At 40.3% G+C, this 22,169-nt stretch overlaps 1 protein-coding gene across 2 annotated transcripts; it reads right to left on the bottom strand.

The window, feature by feature from the left end:
• Window positions 1-1,689: 1,689 nt before the first annotated feature.
• On the bottom strand, window positions 1,690-20,766 carry NUP42 (nucleoporin 42). Of its 2 annotated transcripts, XM_017877501.1 has the most exons (8): window positions 20,133-20,766; window positions 16,803-16,981; window positions 16,503-16,552; window positions 14,700-14,794; window positions 7,291-7,367; window positions 6,437-6,523; window positions 3,147-3,231; window positions 1,690-2,530 (listed from the first exon to the last, which is right to left on the bottom strand). In XM_017877501.1, exons 1-8 carry the CDS (start codon window positions 20,251-20,253, stop codon window positions 1,953-1,955), a joined length of 1,272 nt encoding a protein of 423 aa, XP_017732990.1. In that variant the 5' UTR covers window positions 20,254-20,766; the 3' UTR covers window positions 1,690-1,952. The 2 variants fall into 2 exon arrangements, with proteins under 2 accessions (XP_017732990.1, XP_017732991.1); XM_017877502.1 differs by lacking the exon at window positions 16,803-16,981 and having other exon boundaries at window positions 16,503-16,731.
• Between the last annotated feature and the right edge of the window lie 1,403 nt (window positions 20,767-22,169).

The following is a 22,169-nucleotide window of genomic DNA, read 5'->3' as shown; positions in this document are numbered from 1 at the left end:
CTCCGGAGCGGCTTTTCTAGGAGTGGGAGGGCGATAGGCGGGGCACGGGCGTGTCCGGGGGCGTTCCGCAGGTGCGACCAGGTAAATCTTGGTCTCTTCAGATTGACATCACCTGGCGCATGCCTAGTTGGTCTGCACCTTCCCGGGTCGCCGGCTGGATTTTCGCGCGCGCGGGAAAAGTTGGGGGGGATGAAGAACCCGGAAGTGCGCCATCTTGCCTCCGTTCATCCAAACAGGTATAGTATAGATTCTGTCCCAAACACTGGGGTTCCAGAACTGTCAGATGAGTCATGCAGCTTCTCAAAAAGCATAATGGAGCCGGGCGGGGTGGCTCACACCTGTAATCCCAGCACTTTGGGAGGCCGAGGCGGGCGGATCACGAGGTCAGGAGATCAAGACCATCCTGGCTAACACGGTGAAACCCCGTCTCTAAAAAAAAAAAAAAAACCAAAAAAATTAGCCAGGTGTGGTGGCGGGCGCCTGTAGTCCCAGCTACTCGCGAGGCTGAGGGGGGAGAATGGCGTGAACCCGGGAGGCGGAGCTTGCAGTGAGAGGAGATCGTGCCATTGCGCTCCAGCTGGGCCACAGAGCGACAGAGCGAGACTGTCTCAACAACAACAACAACAAAGCGTAATGGAGAATGCGGGTCCTTTGAGGACTGAATCCTTTGCATATGTTAAAATCATTTGGAGTGCATATCTTTTATTATGTAAGGTTTTATATTCACTTAGAAAAATCAGCTCAATGCCAGACCCGTGTTAGTAACTGCTTTGGCAGTGCTAGCTATGTAATTTTTGAGGCCTGAGAAAGCACAGAACTCTGATATACCTGCTTCAACTCGTAACAGGCCTTTAGTTTCTTGGATCATCCATACGGAAGATACAAATCTTACTCCCTCAATCTGAGGACACAGGGAGATCCAAACACGCACGATAATTCTTTTTTTTTTCGGGTTGGGGGGAGAGGGGACGGAGTATCGCTCTGTTACCCAGGCTGGAGTGCAGTGGCGTGATCTCAGCTCACTGCAACCTCTACCTTCCGGGTTCAAGCCACCCCAGTAGCTGGGATTACAGGTGCCCGCCACCATGCCCAGCTTATTTTTTGTATTTTTAGTAGAGATAGGCTTTCATCATATTGGCCAGGCTGATCTCGAGCTCTCCTGACCTCAAGTGATCTGCCCGCCTCAGCCTCCCAAAGTGCTGGGATTACCAGTGTGAGCTACCGTACCTGGCCATGCCTAAGAAGATCTAGAAACAGAAACTGGTAAATCCTGACCCCACTACACACATTATTTACTCATATGAGATCACAATTTGTTTCTCTTACAACTCATCCATTTGACAGACTAATGTGATGAATAAATAGAATTCTATAAAAGTGAGGCCAACATAAAAAGCAGCCTAAGATTGTTGAAGAAAACTCAAATGGTGGTCCATGAGACTGCCAAAGTTGAGAGGCAGTCTCAAACTTATGGGGGGGGAGATGCCCCTATGGTTCTAAAAATAAAAGCTTGTCACTCTTTACAAACTGTGATTTATCTCTTTGAGAGAATCTTGAACATGAAGTCATGCTATCAATGTTTATTCTAACAGTAGGCTAAATATTTGAGCATATTCCCCCAATAGTTCCAGAAATTATCTCCTTCCTAAAAAAAAAAAGTTTAAAACTTTAAATGGTGAGATAGTAAAGTGGTGTGGCATGAGAAAAGTACTTTATTCGTGCACAATTTTTCGGTTCCATTCAAAATTACAGTACAAAAAAATTCCCTTGCTTGCTGAGTTTTGTTACTTTTACTTAAATATTTAGACTTAAGAAAAAAATAAAATTTAAAATCACTATTAATGGAAGCTTATATTCCTTATGAATAATACATGTATGCATATATGCACCTCTATATGAATCACTCAAAACAATTTCAAACATCGTTCTTTTTTGTATTTAAAATTGCCCTTTTAAATATTTAGAAGTTCCAGAGGTGGAGGCTTTAATGGAATTTTTCCCAGAGTAAATTTCTTGGATTGAAATTGTTCCAGTTCTTCTACTGTTAGTTTATCTCTTGGTGTGAATAACACATTATCTGTTGCAAAGATGCTGCTTGAGGCTAAGAGAGAAGTGGATATGCTGCTATTTCCAAAAGTGTCACTGGATGGCTTAGAAAAAGCAGTGTGAGAATGTGAGCCCGGACTACCAAAACCAGCCACAGAACTGCCACTTCCAAAGGCTGGGGTCACTGGAGCTCTAATAGAACCTGTTGCCAAGGAAGTTGGAAGTCCTGAAAATCCAGGTGATCCAAAGCTGGAAGCTGCAGGGCTTTTGAATGAAAATGATGCAGCCGATGTAACTTCAGGTTTCCCAAATCCAAAAGCTGGAGCAGAAGTAGAGACAGCTGAACTGGTAGAGGCTGCAGCTCCAAATGCTGGGGAACTCCCAAAACCAGCAGGGCTTCCAGAAGAGGCAGTGGCAAATCCAGAGTTTGTTTTAAAACTAAAGTTCTGAGCATTATCACTGCTGCTGTTATTGACTGGAAAGCCTAAAAAAAAAAACAAAACAGAAAAAAAAAATCTATTATAGTCAGAAAATGTCACAGTTATTTCCTCCCCATCTTTCTTTCTTATTTATGTCATGTTTCAGTATTGAGAAGCTTACTGGAAGGATGAGATGAAAAAAGTAAAAATGAGAGGCTAGAACTACCCACTGAAGCCTGCTTACTGCCTTTTCTGCTAACAATCCCATTTTCACCTTGATTGACCTTCACCCAAGGAGAAACCACAGGGACTAGAGAATAGACTTTCACTTTGGTTTCTACTTACCTCACCAGAGCTGCCACCTGAAGACAATGCTATGCTGTTAAACACAGTGGCAACAAAGTTCTCAAAGGTGCTGCTATCATAGCTATGTACTTCTACAAAACTCCTGAAAAACCATTTCTAAAATGGACTTCTAAAGCTTAAGTGTCTTTCAAAGAACATGCCCAATCTGGCCTCCCTTTCACAAATGTCTAATGAGCCAAATGCTTTGAGGTTCTATGATGGAAGGTTGTAGAATTTATGAAGGTAATTTAAAATGGCGATTCAGTCTTATAATTTGAAACCTATAAAATCTAATTTTTCTAAATCTGTTAAGTCCTGCATTACTTTATCACTTACCTGGCGACACAAATGTTGCTGCTTGACTACTGCCAAATCCAAATGCAGGTGCTGCTTGATTTACACCATCCTTTACATCAGAGAGCTGGAAAAAAAAAAAAGTGTGCGAATAATAAAGTGCTTGATGAATAATGCTCCAGTATCTTTTCTATACATTTTATGGACAAATTCAATTTTTTAAAATGTGCATTAAAGGCTGGGTGTGGTGGCTCACACCTGTAATCCTAGCACTTTGGGAGGCTGAGGTGGTGAAGGGCTTGAGCCTATGAATCTGGGATGAGCCTCAGCAACACAGTGAGACCCCCATCTCTACAAAAAATTAGCCAGTGGTCCCAGCTATTTGGGAACCTGAGGTGGGACGATCACTTGAGCCTGGGAAAGCCTGGGTGACAAAGTAAGACTCTGACTCAAAAAAAGAACAGAAAAGAGAAGAAAAAAGTGCATTAAAAAAGGCAAAGTTAAATGCTTAACATGGAAAATGCCCATAATATGATGTTGAAAAGGATAAGATCTAATACTGTATAAACAGTATAATCACAACTAATAATATGAATATGCATAAAAAATGTACATTAGTAAGTTAACAGTGATTGTCTCTGGCTGATGAATTACGGTTGATTTAAATTTTATTTATGCTTTTTTATACTTTCTAAATTCCTACAATGAGCAGGTATTATAATGAGAAAATATTTTAAATTTTTTTCAGTGTCTATAAGGTTAGATCTGCATTTATAGAAAATCTAGATATTAGGTAAAAGGACCTTTATAGAATACCCAGTCAACTCTAATACTCGAAATGAAGTAGATACACTATTATATAATTAAAAGCTTATGACCAAACATCCATTAAACATTTCCCATTCCCTGAAAGTACTTTATGTTTTTGCTATTCTGTGCTCTAGAAATGTCTTTCATCTCTGCTTACTGAAATCTTAATCCTCCTTTCAAGGAACTTTGTACTTGTTCCTTCCTTCCAAGAAGACTTTCTTAATCATCCAAAGCAAACATAAGCGATTTCTTTCATTTGGAAGCCTCAAAAGCACTCTCTGGCCGGTGCGGTGGCTCACACCTGTAATCCCAGCACTTTGGGAGGCTGAGGCGGGCAGATCATGACATCAGGAGATTGAGAACATCCTGGCTAACACAGTGAAACCCCGTCTCTACTAAAAATACAAAAAAATTAGCCAGGCATGGTGGCAGGTGCCTGTAGTCCCAGCTACTCGGGAGGCTGAGGCCGGAGAATGGCGTGAACCCTGGAGGCAGAGCTTGCAGTGAGCCGAGACTGCGCCACTGCACTCCAGCCTGGGTGACAGAGCGAGACTCCATCTCAAAAAAGAAAAAAAAAAAAAAACCAAAAAACAACAAAAAAAAATTTTTTTTTTTGAGACTGAAACCCCCACCTCCTGGGTTCAAGTGATTCTCCTGCCTCAGCCTCCTGAGTAGCTAAGATTACAGGCGTGTGCTACCATGCCTGGCTAATTTTTGTATTTTTAGTAGAGACCGGGTTTCACCACGTTGGTCAGGCTGGTCTTAAACTCCTGACCTCATAATCCGCCTGCCTCGGCCTCCCAAAGTGCTGGGATTACAGGCGTGAGCCACCGCGCCCAGCCCTCAAGAGCATTCTTTAAAGAATCAACTTTTTTTGAGGTATAGTCTAATATAATAAAATGCATCCATTTTTTGTATATATTTCAATGAGTTCTAACAAACTTGCAACCACCACAATCGAGATTCAAAACATCTTTGTTCCCTGAAAGTTCTTTTGTGTCCCTTTCCAGTCAACTCCCTCTCAACTCCTCGTCCCCGGCAACCACTCTATCTGCTTTCTATCACTACAAATGAGACTTGTCTTTTCCAGAGTTTCATACAAATGGCATCACACGGTCTACACTATTGGGTTTTTTTTTTTTTTGGTCTGGCTTCTCTTCCTCAGTGTAATATTCATTAACAGGCAGATGATAAATTATAATATATCCATACAATGGGTTACCATTCAGCATAAAGAAGGCATGAACTACTGATATATGTTAAGTCAGCTATGGGTGGGTTGTCCCACATCCTCACCTATGGGGGGGCCCTGGGCAGCTAGCAAAGAGCAGGGACCTTCCAGCCCTGAGGGAAGTTCCACAGTTCTTTGGACTCAGTTATCCTTTCTCCATCAGCTCTCATCCATGGTGATGGTGGGCCACACAAGGACAGACTACTTCCAAGAGATCCTACTAAATTCAAATAGCATTACAACAACTAAAAGATCAAAGAAATTAGCTTGCACAAGAGTCTAGTTATTCAGGAAGCACATATTTAAGAAAGGGGAGGGGTGTTGGGACTGTCAACCGTTCACTAAGCGTAGGGACACAGTACTCTCATATCCTTTATACAGAGTAGAAACCATCTGAGAAATTGGAAATATTAAAATTATAAATGTGAATATCTGATTTTAAAATAAAATTCTTAAGAACTTTTTAATGGGTGTAGAAACATCATAACTTTATTTACAAGGATAATGAACTTGCTACAGTCAGGACCATAGATCTTTGGAGACAGGTGGGTATATATCTTCCAAAGGCATTTCTGTTTACGACAAGGAACATACTGTGTTCTTCCGTCGCAAAATGATACATTACATTCTAAATGTGCATTCATATAATTGTTCAAAGTAATTTCTTTTTACATACAGATAACTTTAAATACTTGAATTTATATAACAGTTTGCCATTTTCAAAACTAGCACTACCAAAGTTAACAACTTTACTCTAAAAAGCTTTTAAAAGCATAACTGGCCAGGCACGGTGGCTCACGCCTGTAATCCCAGCACTTTGGGAGGCCGAGACGGGCGGATCACGAGGTCAGGAGATCGAGACCATCCTGGCTAACACGGTGAAATCCCGTCTCTACTAAAAAATACAAAAAATTAGCCAGGCGTGGTGGCGGGCGCCTGTAGTCCCAGCTACTCGGGAGGCTGAGGCAGGAGAATGGCGTGAACCCGGGAGGCGGAGCTTGCAGTGAGCTGAGATCGTGCCACTGCACTCCAGCCTGGGCCACAAAGCCAGACTCCTTCTCAAAAAAAAAAAAAAAAAAAAAAAAGCATAACTATTTCTGCTTTTCTGACCAAAGAACACAGAGAAAACTATTTCAAGACCTTGACTCTTAAGTGATGCTATTTTGGGAATGTGTGTATCATAATTCTTGACAGAAAATTTTTGTTTTGCTTTCCAAATCTAAAGTAAAATATCCTCTTCAAAAAACCAATAGGTAAGACACTTCCCTCAAGAAAACTCTCCCATACTCACCAAAGCTACTTTAGTTGATATATTTAGACTTTTCAGTTCATTTACCCTGTTCCTCCATTGATTTATTAAATGTTGGACAGAATTTAGCTGAAAAGGGAAGACAGAAAAATAACAGTTCAATATTGTATGTTTAAGTTAGTTTCTTCAATAAAAACTTCACATATTTCTTTGCCAAAATCACGAAAGGTTTATGTAACAGTTTTATGGCCCATGACTTGCAAAATTTGCATTGACTTGGCCTGTTTGTCAAAGATATTCCAGCTCCAGTTCCCTCTCCCTGTTCAACTCCTTGTATCATCTGGTTAATATCACAAGCATTTGGCAGCACGTAGTTAGTTATATTTGGATGGGAGGTGAACACACGTACTAGTTGAAATGCATGATCATGACTGTAGAAACAGAAAAATACAGCATTTAAACTGCTTCCTTCAGGTACTCAACTTATTGTCAAGATTTTTATTTTTTTTTTTGATATCTGATATATGAAGATGTTAATCTGCTGTATTACAGACTGTATCTTATTTAACTTTGTTTTTCTAGCATTCATCACTGGATCTGTACCTAACAGATGTTCAATAAATATCTGTCAAATGATAAAACGGTTTCATTTCTGGGACTGACTTTTGGGTAATTTGTAATAAAAATAGTAATATTCCTAATTATTAAAGTAAAAATATACTATCATTTTAATAACCAACCAATTTCAATGAAAATAATATAGAAAAGAAAAACAGCCTTCTCCTGAAAAAAGATCATAGACTTCATCAGTTTTGCCAAAATACAAGCCATGATAAAGAAAGCAGTAATTAACAACTCATCTGTTATTGCGGTAGATTAATAGGAAACAAACTTACATAACTCTGTAAGTTATTGCTGGTTAAGAAGTTATGGTATTCAAGCCTCAATTCCTCTGGTGAAATGTCTGTAAAACCTGAAGTGAGGAATCAATTGGAATCTTTAAAATAAATGCCAATAATTTTGATAGTAAAGCTACAGGTGCTAAACAAGAAAATATCTAATGTTGATTAGAAAATTTTCATAATCATAAGGAAGAAACTTAAAGCCTACACTCAATGTTTAATAAAGTGTAAAATTACAGTAAAATATAGTTGGTTATTTTGATCTTTAAATGGGGAAGATTTTCTAAAGATAGGTGGGATAGAATGAACAACAAACACAAGAGAAAGATTTGACTACACTTATATTCAAACTTTTATTTAAAAAAATCTGCCAGAAACTATACTAAGCAAAATTACAAGGCAAATTGTACACTAGGAAAATTGCAATTTTAACATATATGACAAGAGAAGAACTAATGCCCTAATGTATAAATAGCTCTTACAAATAAATGAGAAAAGTAAATGAATTTGGGCAAAGATAATGAACAGGCAATTCACACACACAAAAATAAAATAGTAAATAAATGAAAGTTAAATGCAACTTAAAATATAGATAAAATGCTTTACTTATCAGACTGGCAGAAATTTTAAAAGCTGGTATTTACTGTTGTTCCAAATGTGGTGAAATGTATCATTTCCTAAATTACTGTTAAGGGAATTAAAATGGTACAAGTTTTCTAGGAGGGATAATTATTAATAAGCATCACAAGCCTGAAAAACATTCATATCCTGTGACTTATAATACAATTTATAGGATTTAACCTTGGGAAATAGTTATATATGTAAACAAAGGTCACTACGTATAAGGGTGCTCATTCTAATATTTTTAGTACCAGAGACAAACTGAAAGCAAAAATTAGAATATAAAACTAGGGCCAGGCGCAGTAGCTCACACCTGTAGTCCTAGCACTTTGGGAGGCTGAGGCAGATGGATCACGAGGTCAGGAGATCGAGACCATCTTGGCTAATATGGTGAAATCCCGTCTCTACTAAAAATACAAAACATTAGCCGGGCGTGGTGGCACGCGCCTGTAATCCCAGCTACTTGGGAGGCTGAGGCAGGAGAATTGTTTGAACCTGGGAGGCAGAGGTGGCAGTCAGCTGAGATTGCGCCACTGCACTCCAGCCTGGGCAACAAAGCGAGACTCTGCCTCAAAAATAAATAAATAAAACTAGATTACAGCTGGGCACGGTGGCTCACGCCTGTAGTCCCAGCACTTTGGGAGACCAAGGCCAGTGGATCACCTGAGGCCAGGAGTTCAAGACCAGCCTGGCCAACATGGCGAAACCCCATTTCTACTAAAAATACAAAAATTAGTTAGGCGTGTTGGCATATGCCTATAATCCAAGTGACTCAGGAGACTGAGGCTGGAGAATCACTTGAACCCAGAAGGCGGAGGCTGTAGTGAGCTGAGATTGCGCCACTGCACTCCAGCCTGGGCAACAAGAGCGAAACTCTATCTCAAAAAAACAAAACAAAACAAAGAAAAACTAGATTATGATTCTAATTATATATATGTATATATATGTATAGGTATACAAATAATACACACATAGAACAACTTGTACATCCCTGTACAAGTGGACCCTTGCAGTTCTGCTCAAGAGCCAACTGTACACACAGCTGTACAGGGCCCACTTGTGCAGCGATTTTCTTCTGCCTCTGCCACTCCTGAGACAGCAAGACCAAACCCACCTATCCCTCTGCTATTCAACTTAAAGACAAGGATGAAGACTTTTATGATGATCCACTTCCACTATGTGAAGAATATGTTTTCTTTTCCTTATGATTTTCCTTTTTTTTTTTTTTTGAGATGAAGTCTTGCTCTGTTGCCCAAGTTGGAGTGCAGTGGTGTGATCTCGGTTTACTGCAACCTCTGCCTCCCAGGTTCAGGCAATTCTCCTGCTGCGGCCTCCCCAGTAGCTGGGATTATAGGCATACACCACCAAACCCAGCTAATTGTTTTTGTATCTTTAGTAGAGATGGGGTTTCACCACATTGGCGAGGCTGGTCTCGAACTCCTGACCTTGTGATCCGCCCACCTCGGCCTCCCAAAGTGCTGGGATTACAGGCGTGAGCCACCACGCCTGACCCCCTATGATTTTCTTAACATTTTCTTTTCTCTTACAGTAGGTTATTAGTAGTTAAGTTTTTGGGGAATCAAAGCTTATATGTGGATTTTTGACTGCACAGAGGACCAGTGCCGCTAAACTCTATGTTGTTCAAGGGTCAATTGTATACATAAACAAGAAGTATGTTTGTGTGTGTATGTTTTGAAAGAAATATACTAAAATGTAGTAGTTATCTCTGTGATAACAGGTTATTTTTATTTTATTTATATATTTCTGTACTTTCCAAGTTTTCTAAAGCAAAAGCTGTAACCTGTTTTTTTTTTTTATTTTAGAGACAGGGTCTCATTCCTGTCACTCAGGCTGGAGTGCAGTGGCTCATTGCTGCCTTGACTTCCTGGGCTCAAGTGATCCTCCCATCTCAGCCTCCTGGGTAGCTGGGACTATAGGAATGTGCTACCACACCCTGGTAGAGACAGGGTTTCGCTATGTTGCCCAGGTTGGTCTCAAACTCTTGGGCTCAAGTGATCCACCTGCCTCAGCCTCCCAAAGGGCTAGGATTACAAGCATGAGCCACCACATCTGGTCCAAAACCTGTAACTTTTATAATTGGGCAAACTTACTAAGAAAGGCAAAAAATGTTCAAGATATTTTCTACAAAGAATTCCTTGTAACCCAGTTATTATTAACTCGAAGGACACCTGCTTCAGAATAAAGGAAAGACTTGGCCGGGCGCGGTGGCTCAAGCCTGTAATCCCAGCACTTTGGGAGGCCGAGACGGGCGGATCACGAGGTCAGGAGATCGAGACCATCCTGGCTAACACGGTGAAACCCCGTCTCTACTAAAAATACAAAAACTAGCCGGGCGAGGTGGCGGGCGCCTGTAGTCCCAGCTATTCCGGAGGCTGAGGCAGGAGAATGGCGTAAACCCGGGAGGCGGAGCTTGCAGTGAGCTGAGACCCGGCCCCTCCACCCCCTGCCGGGCGAAAGAGGCAGACCCCCCCCCAAAAAAAAAAAAAAAAGGAAAGACTAAATGTTCAAAGCAGAACCCTGGATTCCTTCTAATGACTTGTCTTCCCCATCTTTACTGACGCCTCAAGCCAAAAAACCCTAGGAATCACCTTGGATTTCTCTTTCCCTATACCTAATTAATCAGTATCCTGCCAGTTCAAGCTCCAACAGAGAACCCAAATATGACCAATTCTGTCTTCACTGCTATGAACTCTAGTCACAAGCAGCAACATCTTCTGTCTCCCTATCTCTACATTTGCCTCTGCTCCCAACAGACCTTTGTTATCCCCCCTCACACAGCATGTTGAGTTAGCTTTTCCTAATCAGATCACGTCCCTCTTTTGCTTAAAGTTCTTCATGGCTGCCTGCCCAGTGCAATTAGGCCCAACATGATCTGGCTCCTGGCTATCTCTCTGGCCCTACTGTCATATTACTTTCCCTTGTTTACTCTCCTCCAGTAATTCAGGCCTCACTAGTCTGTAAACACTGCCAACCTTGTTCTTACCTCAGGGCCTTTGCAATAGCTAGTCCTACTGCCAGGAATGTTTTCCCCAAATCTTCCCGTAACTGATACCCTCTCTTTATGCAGGACTCATTCCCAATACTGCCTCCCAGGAATAGATAACCACTCTATCTAAAGGAACATTGTTCCCCTAATTGCCTCCTATTCCTTTCAGCCAAGCTCAACCAGAATTCCTTATCTGAACCACAGAACACAGAAAATGATTTGAGTGACAATTTTCTCAAGTCTTGCAAAATGGGGCAAAAGTAGTATCATTCTATTATAGCTGCATAGAAAAAGTTAATTTATTAATACAATGGATCAATTCTACATGCATGATAAACCAGTGGATTTTAATTATAATATCACAAAAGGACAGAAGTACGCAAACTTTTGGTCTCAGGACTCCTTTACATTCTTAAAAATCATTAAGGACCCCAAAGAATGTTTGTTTACATGGGTTACTTACATTGATAATTACAACATTCTAAATGAAAACTGAGAAACTTAGTATTAATTTACTTAAAAGAAACCAATTACCTATCTACATAAATGAAAAAGCTATTTTCCAAAACAAAAAATGAAAATTTAGTAAGATGAATAGCCTTGCTTTATGTTTATACATCTCTTAATGTTTGGCTTAATAGAAGACTGTTGGATTCTTATATATGTTTCTGCATTCATTCTGTTGCAATATGTTGTTCTGACTGAAGTGTATGCAGAAAACGGGCACTCACACAGACACGTATTGGAAAAGGAAGACTTAAATGGCTTTTTCAAATAACTGTGGACATTTTTCTTTGATACTACACCAAAACTTGACAGTGGTAGTTTCTTAAAAGTTAACTATAACACAGACTCAAGCCATACTAATGAACTTTTTGTGGTATTATATTAAAATCCACTGGTTTATCATGCATGTAGAAAGGACTTTCAGCCATGCATAATTTTGTAATCTCACACATAAGTCATTTGAAAAATGCCAGTTCACCGAGTTATGCAGAACTTCCAAACATTGGCATGTTATTACACAACACAAAAAAAAATTTTTTTTTTTTTTTTTGAGACAGTTTCGCTCTGTCACCCAGGCTGGAATGCAGTGGCACAATCTCGGCTCACTGCAAGCTCCGCCTCCCAGGTTCACACTATTCTCCTGCCTCAGCCTCCTGAGTAGCTGGGACTACAGGTGCCCGCCACAACATCTGGCTAATTTTTTGTATTTTTTAGTAGAGACAGGGTTTCACTGTGTTAGCCAGGATGGTCTCCATCTCCTGACCTCATGATCCACCCACTTTGGCCTCCCAAAGTGCTGGGATTAGAGGCGTGAGCGACCGCACACGGCCAAAAAAATTTTTTAAAGAGACAGGGTCTCACTCTGTCACCCAGGCTGGAGTGTGGAGGCACCATCAGAACTCATCATAACTTTGAACTCTTGAACCCAAGTGATCCCCCCACCTCAGCCTCCAGAGTAGCTAAGACTCTTGGCATATGCCATCATACTCAGGCTAATTTTTCTATTTTTTGTAGAGACAGGGTCTTGCTTTGTTTTCCAGAGGGGTCTCAAACTCCTGGCTTCAAGCCATCCTCGTACCTCAGCCTCCAAAAGCACTGGGATGACAGGCATGAGCTGCTGTGTGTGGCCCTCACATTTGTGAATGTTGCCATCCGTTTCATCAGAAGAGATTTTAAGTATTGAGAAGTCATCATGTTCATGATGACAAAAAGTTTTCTGTAATTCCAATTTTTGCTTGAAAGTTTTAATTTTTTTCTTTGGCAATAAACACTATCAACTGTTTTCTTCTAAATAACCATAGTTGTCATTCCTTTCAAATAAACACTGTCTTTGAAAAAAGTGGCTAGCTCAGTCCAACATGAACAATCACACAAGATAACCATCACACTTGGGCATGGGGCAGACACACTTTGTATGTGCTCCCCATTTTGTCACACAGAATACTAAAAAGGTGTGTACTCAGGGTCAAGGGTTAACAAAATTAATAATTTTTATGTCTTCTTAAAGGAAGTTCTTAAGTTCAAATGGCATTAAACTTTTTTTTTATTGTGACATCTACTAGTAATTTATTGCCTCTGCCTTGATTCATGCTAAGATACAAGTAGTTCTACTCATCAATGCTTTTGCACCAACAGTGCAAATGTCACCACAGTGAAAAATGGCAATTAATCACTTCGTATTATTAGAAATATTTTTGAACTTTGGCAACTCCTAAAAGGGCCTCAGGGATAAAGTTGCCAGATTCAGCAAATAAAAATACAGGATGCCCAGTTAAATTTGAATTTCAGATATACAATAAATACTTTTTTTAGTATAATGTGCCTCAAATATTACATGGGATGTACACATATTAAAAATACTGTTTGTTTATCTGAAATTTAAATATAACTGGATGTCCCATATTTTATCTGGCAACTGTATTCAGGAATCCACATTTTGAGAACCACTGCTTTAGGGCAACAGGCATTAGGTTCAATTTGGAATGGATTAATACTCAAGTACTAATACTTAAGCTGATTAAGGGCTTAATACTTTGTTGTTTCTCTATAGAAAATATCATTATCTGAAATCATCTTAGTTTATTTGCAGCACTTATTGTCTTCCTCCCTCAAGAATGTAAGATTCATAAGGAAGGGATCTTGTCTGTCTTGCTCATCACTATATTCCTAGCACTTAGCACAAAAGAAATTCAGTAAATATTTGTTAAATGGACAAGTAAATAAATAACTAAGAAGCGTTGCAATGCAAATGCTCACAGAAAATGAGCAACTAGAACTGAGACAGAGGAAAGATCCCAAGGTTCTGCGATATTGATTGCAAGGGCTCCCATCTGCAAGGTACCCACTGCTTCCTCAAAAGGATGGAGGCCCAGGAACACCTAGAGTGGGCTTGGAAAAGCCTGGTGGTGTAGGTTTCAGCCCAGAAAAGGCTTAGGGACTACGGACCAAAAAAAAAAAAAAAAAAGAGAGAGAGAGAAGAATATTCTAAAGCAAATGCTATTTCAGGCCCCAGACCAGGTGTGGTGGCTCACACCTGTAATCTCAGCACTTTGGGAGGCCATGGCGGGCAGATCAGCTGAGGTCAGGAGTTTGAGACCAGCCTGGCCAACATGGCGAAACCCCGTCTCTACTAAAAATACAAAAATTAGCCGGGTGTGGTGGCAGGCACCTGTAATGCCAGCTATTCAGGAGGCTGAGGCAGGAGAATCACTTGAACCTGGGAGGCAGAGGTCACAGTGAGCCGAGATCGCATCACTGCACTCCAGCCTGGGGGACAAGAGTGAAACTCTGTCTCAAAAAAAAAAAAAAAAAAATTGTTATCCCTGTAGCCCGGCTAAGCCTCCTCACATTTAAACATTATTTCCAGAACGGGTCTCCACACAACTATTCTTAGAAGGAAAGATAGGGAAGAAAGAACAGAACCAGGCAGCCCAAGGCCTTAATGACAGGCAGGATGTGACTCTTCTATTCACTACAGGAAGCTAAGAGGTTCCAAAGTTGTATATACAGGGAATCAAGAATGTAGAGTCTCTTCCTGGGCTTTATTTAAATGTTTTCTCCCAAGAACTACATGTCTTAAAAGACTATATTCTCCAATCTTAATCTCTAAATTATGAAGTTTGGCTAGAATACTCAAATACTTTAAACAACGTCCAAACTCTCCTACTTGTAGCTAAGTTGGTGGTTGATTTCTTTATTTGGCATTCTTTTAGTTTTAGAAAATAATAGTTTTAGAACATATTTTTTAAATGCACAATTTTTCAGTTACCTGAAATATTAGGTTTCTTTTTCACTGGTGAATAAACAGAAAACATCCACTGCCCTGATGATTCCCAAACCTCCATATCTTTTACAATTCCTTCCCTGCAAAAAAGAAAAAAAAAAAAAAACAAAAAAGAGTAAAGGATCTTCTTAGCTGCTTGGTGAAATTTATTATTAATGGTTTTCCACAACTGAAAATTTAAATTCTAGTAAATACATAGTTCAAAATCTTTTCCATTATATTTTCTGAAGAGTGTTCTTTAAAGCACAAGTTTATAGAAGTGTGAACTATATTTCATGGTTACAAATGGTATTATAATGTCAGAGAAGTTAATGAGTTTGATTTTCCAATACACTGACCCATTAACCAATATACTTACATAAATACTATCACAGATACCATACTTTTTTTTAGGATTTAAAATCTAAAATAGTAACTTTAATTTTTCTTTGTTAATTATCACAAACATCAATAATCATTTAACTGGGAAGAACAAAGTACCACTTACGTGATACAGAATCAAAATATTTTAAAAGTGGGGTATAGGACTTCAGAGATCATTTTATCTAATTCTCACATTTTGCAACAGGGGAAACAGACCCACATCTATACAACTAATCTGTGGTAATGCTGTGGGTAGATTCGGCTGTAAATTACAGTTTCTTCCTACTTAGATTATGTCAATAAAAGGAGAATTATCACAGAGAAAACTGTATTAAATTTAGGACTGTAACAAATGCAGAAAGTAAGGTTTTGTTTGTTCATTTACTTAAAAAAAAATCGGCTGTATATGGTACATGGCTCAAAATATCTACAACTGGTTCTGATTTAATTAGAAGTGAAAGACTAACCAGTTACATTTAAATTCCATCCTGGCCACCATGAGTTGAGGGAACATTACAGATAGCCAAGCATTGTTTTGACACCAGCCATAAATTTTACCGTAAATATTCTCAAGAAATGTCGTGTAACTACCTCACAATAAATGTAGGAAATCAAACGAGATCAGTTCAAATAGGATAATCCAAGTAAAAGTTTTAGAAAGAAATAAGATATGTGACTGGGTATGGTGGTTCATGCCTATAATCACAGCACTTTGGGAGGCTAAGGCAGGCAGATCACTTGAGGTCAAGAGTTCAAGACCAACCTGGCCAACATGGTGAAACCCAATCTCTACTAAAAACACAAAACATGAGCTGGCGTGGTGTCAGGCACCTGTAATACCAGCTACTTTGGGAGGCTGAGGCAGGAGAGTGGCTTGAGCCTAGAAGGCGGAGGCTGCAGTGAGCTGAGATTGCACCTCTAGCCTGGGCAACAGAGCGAGACTCTGTCCCTAAATAAATAAATAGAGAGAGAGAGACAGAGATGGTATAAGTGACCTCCAAGTTTACAAGTTGTTCTAAATTACATCACACTTTGTAAAGGACTTGTAAGTTAGAATGAACTTAAGGAGGACTAATCTCAGAAAGATATTCACAATATAGTGTTATCAACACAAAGTGGAAAAAGCATAATTATCCCTAGGAAGGCACTCTACTATTATAGAAAGATAATATATTTTTAAGTGAAATAAAGTTTAGGATAATACATAGCAAAAAAGTGGCTATCTATGAGTGATAGGATTGTGGGTGACTTTTCTTTTTTTTTGCTTACTCTGATTTAAAATAATGCATTATTTCTTTTTTTAAAGAAAATATTGTATTATGAAAAGATGTTACAAAAAAAGAGAAAACAAAATACAAACATTGTAGGTGCTTTTGAAAAAACATAAGCAAATGGATAGTAATTTTCCTGAAAGCTTTCACTTACAGAAGTTTCTTTTCATCTTTCTGCTCATCAGGACTAAGTGAAGCAAATGGGTTCTCAGACAATCCAAAGCCTTCTTTCCTGTTAGTTGAAGCTCCAGAATCAAAAGAATCGAAAGATGGCTTTTCTTGATCTCTGCTGCCCCCCCATGGTGTGGATTTGGAGAAACTGGATGGCTGGATGACACTGGAGTATCTCTGGCTAGTGGTATTCCATCCACGTCTATTATTACCTAAAATAAACAATAAAATAATTTTACTTGCAACTTTTCTTTTTATTTTATTTTATAAGTGAAGCAAATGGGTTCTCAGACAATCCAAAGCCTTCTTTCCTGTTAGTTGAAGCTCCAGAATCAAAAGAATCGAAAGATGGCTTTTCTTGATCTCTGCTGCCCCCCCATGGTGTGGATTTGGAGAAACTGGATGGCTGGATGACACTGGAGTATCTCTGGCTAGTGGTATTCCATCCACGTCTATTATTACCTAAAATAAACAATAAAATAATTTTACTTGCAACTTTTCTTTTATTTTATTTTATTTTATTTTAATTTTTTTTTTTTTTGAGACAGAGTCTCGCTCTGTCGCCCAGGCTGGAGTGCAGTGGCCGGATCTCAGCTCACTGCAAGCTCCGCCTCCCGGGTTCACGCCATTCTCCTGCCTCAGCCTCCCGAGTAGCTGGGACTACAGGCGCCCGCCACCTCGCCCGGCTAGTTTTTTGTACTTTTTTAGTAGAGATGGGGTTTCACCGTGTTAGCCAGGATGGTCTCGATCTCCTGACCTCGTGATCCGCCCGTCTCGGCCTCCCAAAGTGCTGGGATTACAGGCTTGAGCCACCGCGCCCGGCCTTATTTTCTTTTTAATTGAGATAGGGTCTCACTCTGTTGCCCAGGGTGGAGGACAGTGGCATGATCTTGGCTCACTGTAACCTCAACCTCCCAGGCTCAATCAATCCTCCCACCTCAGCCTCCTGAGTAGCTGGGACCACAGGGGTTTTTTGCACACCACCATGTCTGGCTAATTGTTGTACTTTTTGTAGAGACAGAGTCTTGCCATATTGCCTGGGCTGGTCTGGAACTCCTGGGCTCAAGCGATCCAGCCGCCTTGACCTCCCAAGGTGCTGGGATTACAGGCATGAGCTACTGTGCCCAGCAACTGTTCTTTTAAATCTCAAAAATCTTCATATATGTCTAGACATTATAGAAAGATTCAACAAGCACTATATTTAAACTCATTTTAAATGACAATCTCTTCATTTTTTATTTACAGACAGTAGTTAGGTTGTAATATCAACAAATCATATAGTGGCCAATTGCATTTCTGTTTGAGATTCAGAAGAAAATAATATAGAAAAATAGTGATATTTTACTAAATTCAGCTGACAAAGCTTATTAAATAAACTAATGCTTGATAGTTAAGTTGACAGAAGGCATGCATCATAAATCATAAACTCCTTCAGGATAAAACTTGTGTTTTATCATTCTTTGCTCCCCACCAGGCCCTATACTGTAGTAAAGGCTGAAAATGGACATTGAATTGGTTTCTTGAATATGAAAGATTAGATTCTACCCTCTGTTTTTGGACAGATGCTTAAGTCTATTTGATGCAGTCTTTTCTCTGGGCAAACACCTACACACCTATTTTCACAGAGAAATTTTACATGGTATTTACATGTGAACAAAATGCATGCAGTTCCTCTATGAGTAGCTTTCCATTATTTCATAAATATCAAAATGAGTCAAAAAGATTATCTCCTCTCTTTACATATTGGTTTTGTTTTTTAAAATCACTTTAGCAATCTCATTTACTCATCACTTTCTTGTTGGGGCCAAGATTAAGGTAATTCATCTCGTTTCTGACTGAATTAGGAGATAAGCCATTAAATATATCAAAAGTTGGAATGACAAACATGCCCAGTTGTGAAAGTTCATCCTGCAACTCTACCCTAATAATAACAACAACAAAAATTGGAGATTGCTAGACCAGATCCTTCAAGTAGGAGTTAATGGTATCTTCTTCTTCTAAAGTTCCAAATTTCACCGGGGTATGATACAACTGAAGAAACTCACTTCCTCCTTTTTTATTTTTTTATTTTTTATTATTGCTTTTGATCTTCATACTTATAATTCCAGAAACATTCATTTGTTTCTGGGAGCTAAATACAAAGTTTGTCTGCTAAATTTTGTTTACACTCACATTCCTCAGACCTGAGTCCTAATTTTTGGTTTTAAATATTTCACTAAATTGTGGATGAAATAAAAGGACTGTCTTCCCTTAAGTGGGATCAGACGTGAAACCATCAAGCAATACAAGGTTTAAAGGTGAGACGTAGCCTGCCGCAGTCGCTCACGCCTGTAATCCCAGCACTTTGAAAGACCGAAGCGGGCGGATCACCTGAGGTCACGAGTTCGAGACCGGTCTGGCCAACATGGCAAAATCCTGTCTCTCCTAAGAATACAAAACTTATCAATGGCATGGTGGCGGGCACCCGTAATCCCAGCTACTCGGGAGGTAGAGGCGTGGGAATCGCTTGAGCCTGGGAGGCCGAGGTCGCAGTGAGCTGCCTGACAGAGCAAGACGCTGTCTCAAAAATAACATAACATAACATAACATAACATAACATAACATAACATAACAACATAAGATGAGATGAAGAGCCTTAAAGGAGGGGAGGGGAGACAGCACCTAATTATTAACCCGATCTTTAAAATCTTGTGTTGTTCTAAGGTTTCACGTCTAATCTCTCCTTTCCTTTAAGATAGAAAGCTTTGACAATGATCTAGGCCCAGGGATTAGATTAATGAGGCCCCCACATCCCCTTTCCTCATCTCCCGGAGAGTTAACTGGACTTCCCACCTTCCCAATTTCACCCCAAATTTATGAGCAGGTGCATTTTTTCTGCGGTATGGCTCTACAGGTTTTATTAGATTTTCTTTCTTTCTTTCTTTTTTTTGAGACAGAGTCTCGCTCTGTCGCCCAGACTGGAGTTGGGTGGCGCGATCTCGGCCCACTGCCACCTTCACCTCCCGGGTTCAAGCGATTCTCCTGCCTCAGCCTCCTGAGTAGCAGGGATTACAGGCGCGCGCCACCACGCCCGGCTAATTTTTTTTGGTAGTTTTAGTAGAGACGGGGTTTCACCATGTTGGTCAGGCTGGTCTCGAACTCCTGACCTCGTGATCCGCCCGCCTCGGCCTGCCAAAGTGCTGGGATTACAGGCGTGAGCCACCGCACCTGGCTGGTTTTATTAGATTTTCAAAGAAGTCCACGACTTATCCAAAATGAAGTCCTGATTCTGACCCAAGCTGCTAGCCTCACCCTCGAAAAAACAACTTAGTAAAAATTATATTCAATTACGGCATTTACCTACAAGGTAGTTTCGATAGTTACTTCCGATTTAAAAACTCAGTTTCGCAAACGCATCCAGGCCCAAACCCAGGTCCTCTGAAGCTCAATAAAAACGGACCACATGAATAATATGTAGATAAAACCCTCGGTTTAAAAACGTGCAGGGCACAGTGGGGACGGCAAGGCCGCGACGCGGGCACGTTGGGGTCACCAGCACTGGGACACAGGCGGGGGTCCTCGCCAGCGGGCCCTTCACGGCTCGGTTACCACGGAGGATTCAGAGGAGAATCACCTGAAGACTGCTGCTGCGGTTGCTGCCGTCCTCCTCCTGCACCCCTGGCACCAGGATGTTCGTTCCAGCACCGATCTCCAAAACGGCACCGGCCTTGAAGGAAGAATTGACAAATGGCCATTGCAACGGCGCTGCCGACGGAGGGGTCTTCGGTCGGCACCGATGCCAGTTACTGGGCAGAGAGCCCCAGGCAACCTCCGCGCCCGGCCGTGCTATTGTGACGTCATCTTCTCGCGCCGGGGGAAGGCCTTTTTCCGCCTGTCTCACCCCCCGAGTGCCTTGAGACGCGTGGACTTGAGCCAATAAGATTTGAGAAGAGCGGACCGCTCTGACGCTTGAGTGTGTCCTGGGAAGGCGGGATGCTTGAACGGTTACGTGAAGACCGGAGGGGCGTTTGACCCCGGTGCAGGGCCTCGGACTACAGGAAGGCTTGAGGTCCACAACGAGGGGAAAGCGGAGCAAGCAAACTCACAACTTCAGCAAGGCCCCGAGAGGAGACTTAGCTATGATTTGCGAGACCGAGTCGTTCTTGCTAAGACAGTAAAACTTAGCTCGGGTTGAGAAAGTAACAAAATACCCAGCCTTTCATCTGGATGGATAACAGAGTCAAATAAAGCCAGACGTGACATTAAGAGGAAACAATGTTTCTTTTAGGACATACTGCAACAGAGAAGTATTACCCCTTTGAGTGAGTAGTACATTCTTACTACACACTGGGAAACCTTGTTCTTTCAAGTCCACATAAATGTTGCTATTTGAAATTATATCAGAACCAGTGAAACGTCCCATCCTAGGATCTAAGTCTCTCTGACGCAGAGAAGCAGCCTCAATTTCTACCTAGGTGTGGAGCTTCATTCATATAAACGGTTTCTGAAAACATTCTATATTTTTTTAACTTTGCAGTTTCCAAGGAAACATGCCCTACATTCAATTCTCGTCCAGACCTGATGTTAATGCCTTTACACACAGCTATGTTTTGAGATTTCATTTAAATTTCACCTAAACTTCACTCTCCTTGCCAAAACATACAATAACTACCTTTTATTTTGTATGGTGAGACACCCCACAGCTCCTCTGGTGTGCAGTCTTCTTGATTGCAATAAGTCAATAAATCTGACTTTGTTGGCTTACAGGTTTGTGCTGGTGGTTTTAGGATTATTGGGCTGGGAGTGAGCCATCATTCTTGCTCATGTAATTTGTTTGGATTTTGAAGACAGAATCTACAGGACGGGAACTACTTGTCCAAACTAGTTTTTTATTTTCTTTAATCAAGGCAATTCATTTATTTTGAAACAAATTTATGGAAAAATTACAAATAGCAGTACAAAGAACTTTTTTCCTGAACCATTTGAGACTATGTTGCAGACCTAATGCCCCATCATCCAAATACTTACTGTATATTTTCTAGAAACAAACCAGGGCATTCTACATAACCACAACACAATCCACAAAATTAGGACATTGATACTGATGCACTACTGCTCTAATCCTTAGACTCCATTTATGTTTTGCCAAATGTCCCAATATTGTCCTTTAGAGGAAAAGGGTTCAGTTCAGAATCATTGTTGCTTAGCCATATTTCTTTTGTCTCCTTCAATTTGGAAGATTTTTTGTTTTTCCTTTTCATGACCTTGACACCATTAAAGACTACAGGCTGGTTATACTGTAGAAGTTCCTTAGTGCAGGTCTGTTTGATGTTTTCTCTTGATTAGATTCAGATTATGCATCTTTGGCAGGATTATCACAGAAGTGATGCTGCGGTTTTCACATTGCAGGTTGTGCACAGTTTCAATTTGTCCTGTTACTTGTGATACTCAATTGATCACTTGCTTAAGGTGGTGTCTGCCAAGCTGCTCTCCCATAAAGTTATTCTTTTCCTTTTTGTTATTAATAAGAATTTTGTGGGGAGGTACTTTGAAAGTATATAAAAATCTGATTGTTCATTCAACTTTTACCTCATTATTTATTCATATCAGTATGGACTCATGATTTCCAATGTTACTCAGTGGGTTATAATCCATTACTATCATTATTTAT

This window comes from Rhinopithecus bieti, unplaced genomic scaffold (assembly GCF_001698545.2).
Source record: "Rhinopithecus bieti isolate Rb0 unplaced genomic scaffold, ASM169854v2 scaffold_11397, whole genome shotgun sequence".
NCBI classification, from domain to species: Eukaryota; Metazoa; Chordata; class Mammalia; order Primates; family Cercopithecidae; genus Rhinopithecus; species Rhinopithecus bieti.
This window is presented reverse-complemented; position numbering and strand designations above follow the sequence as displayed.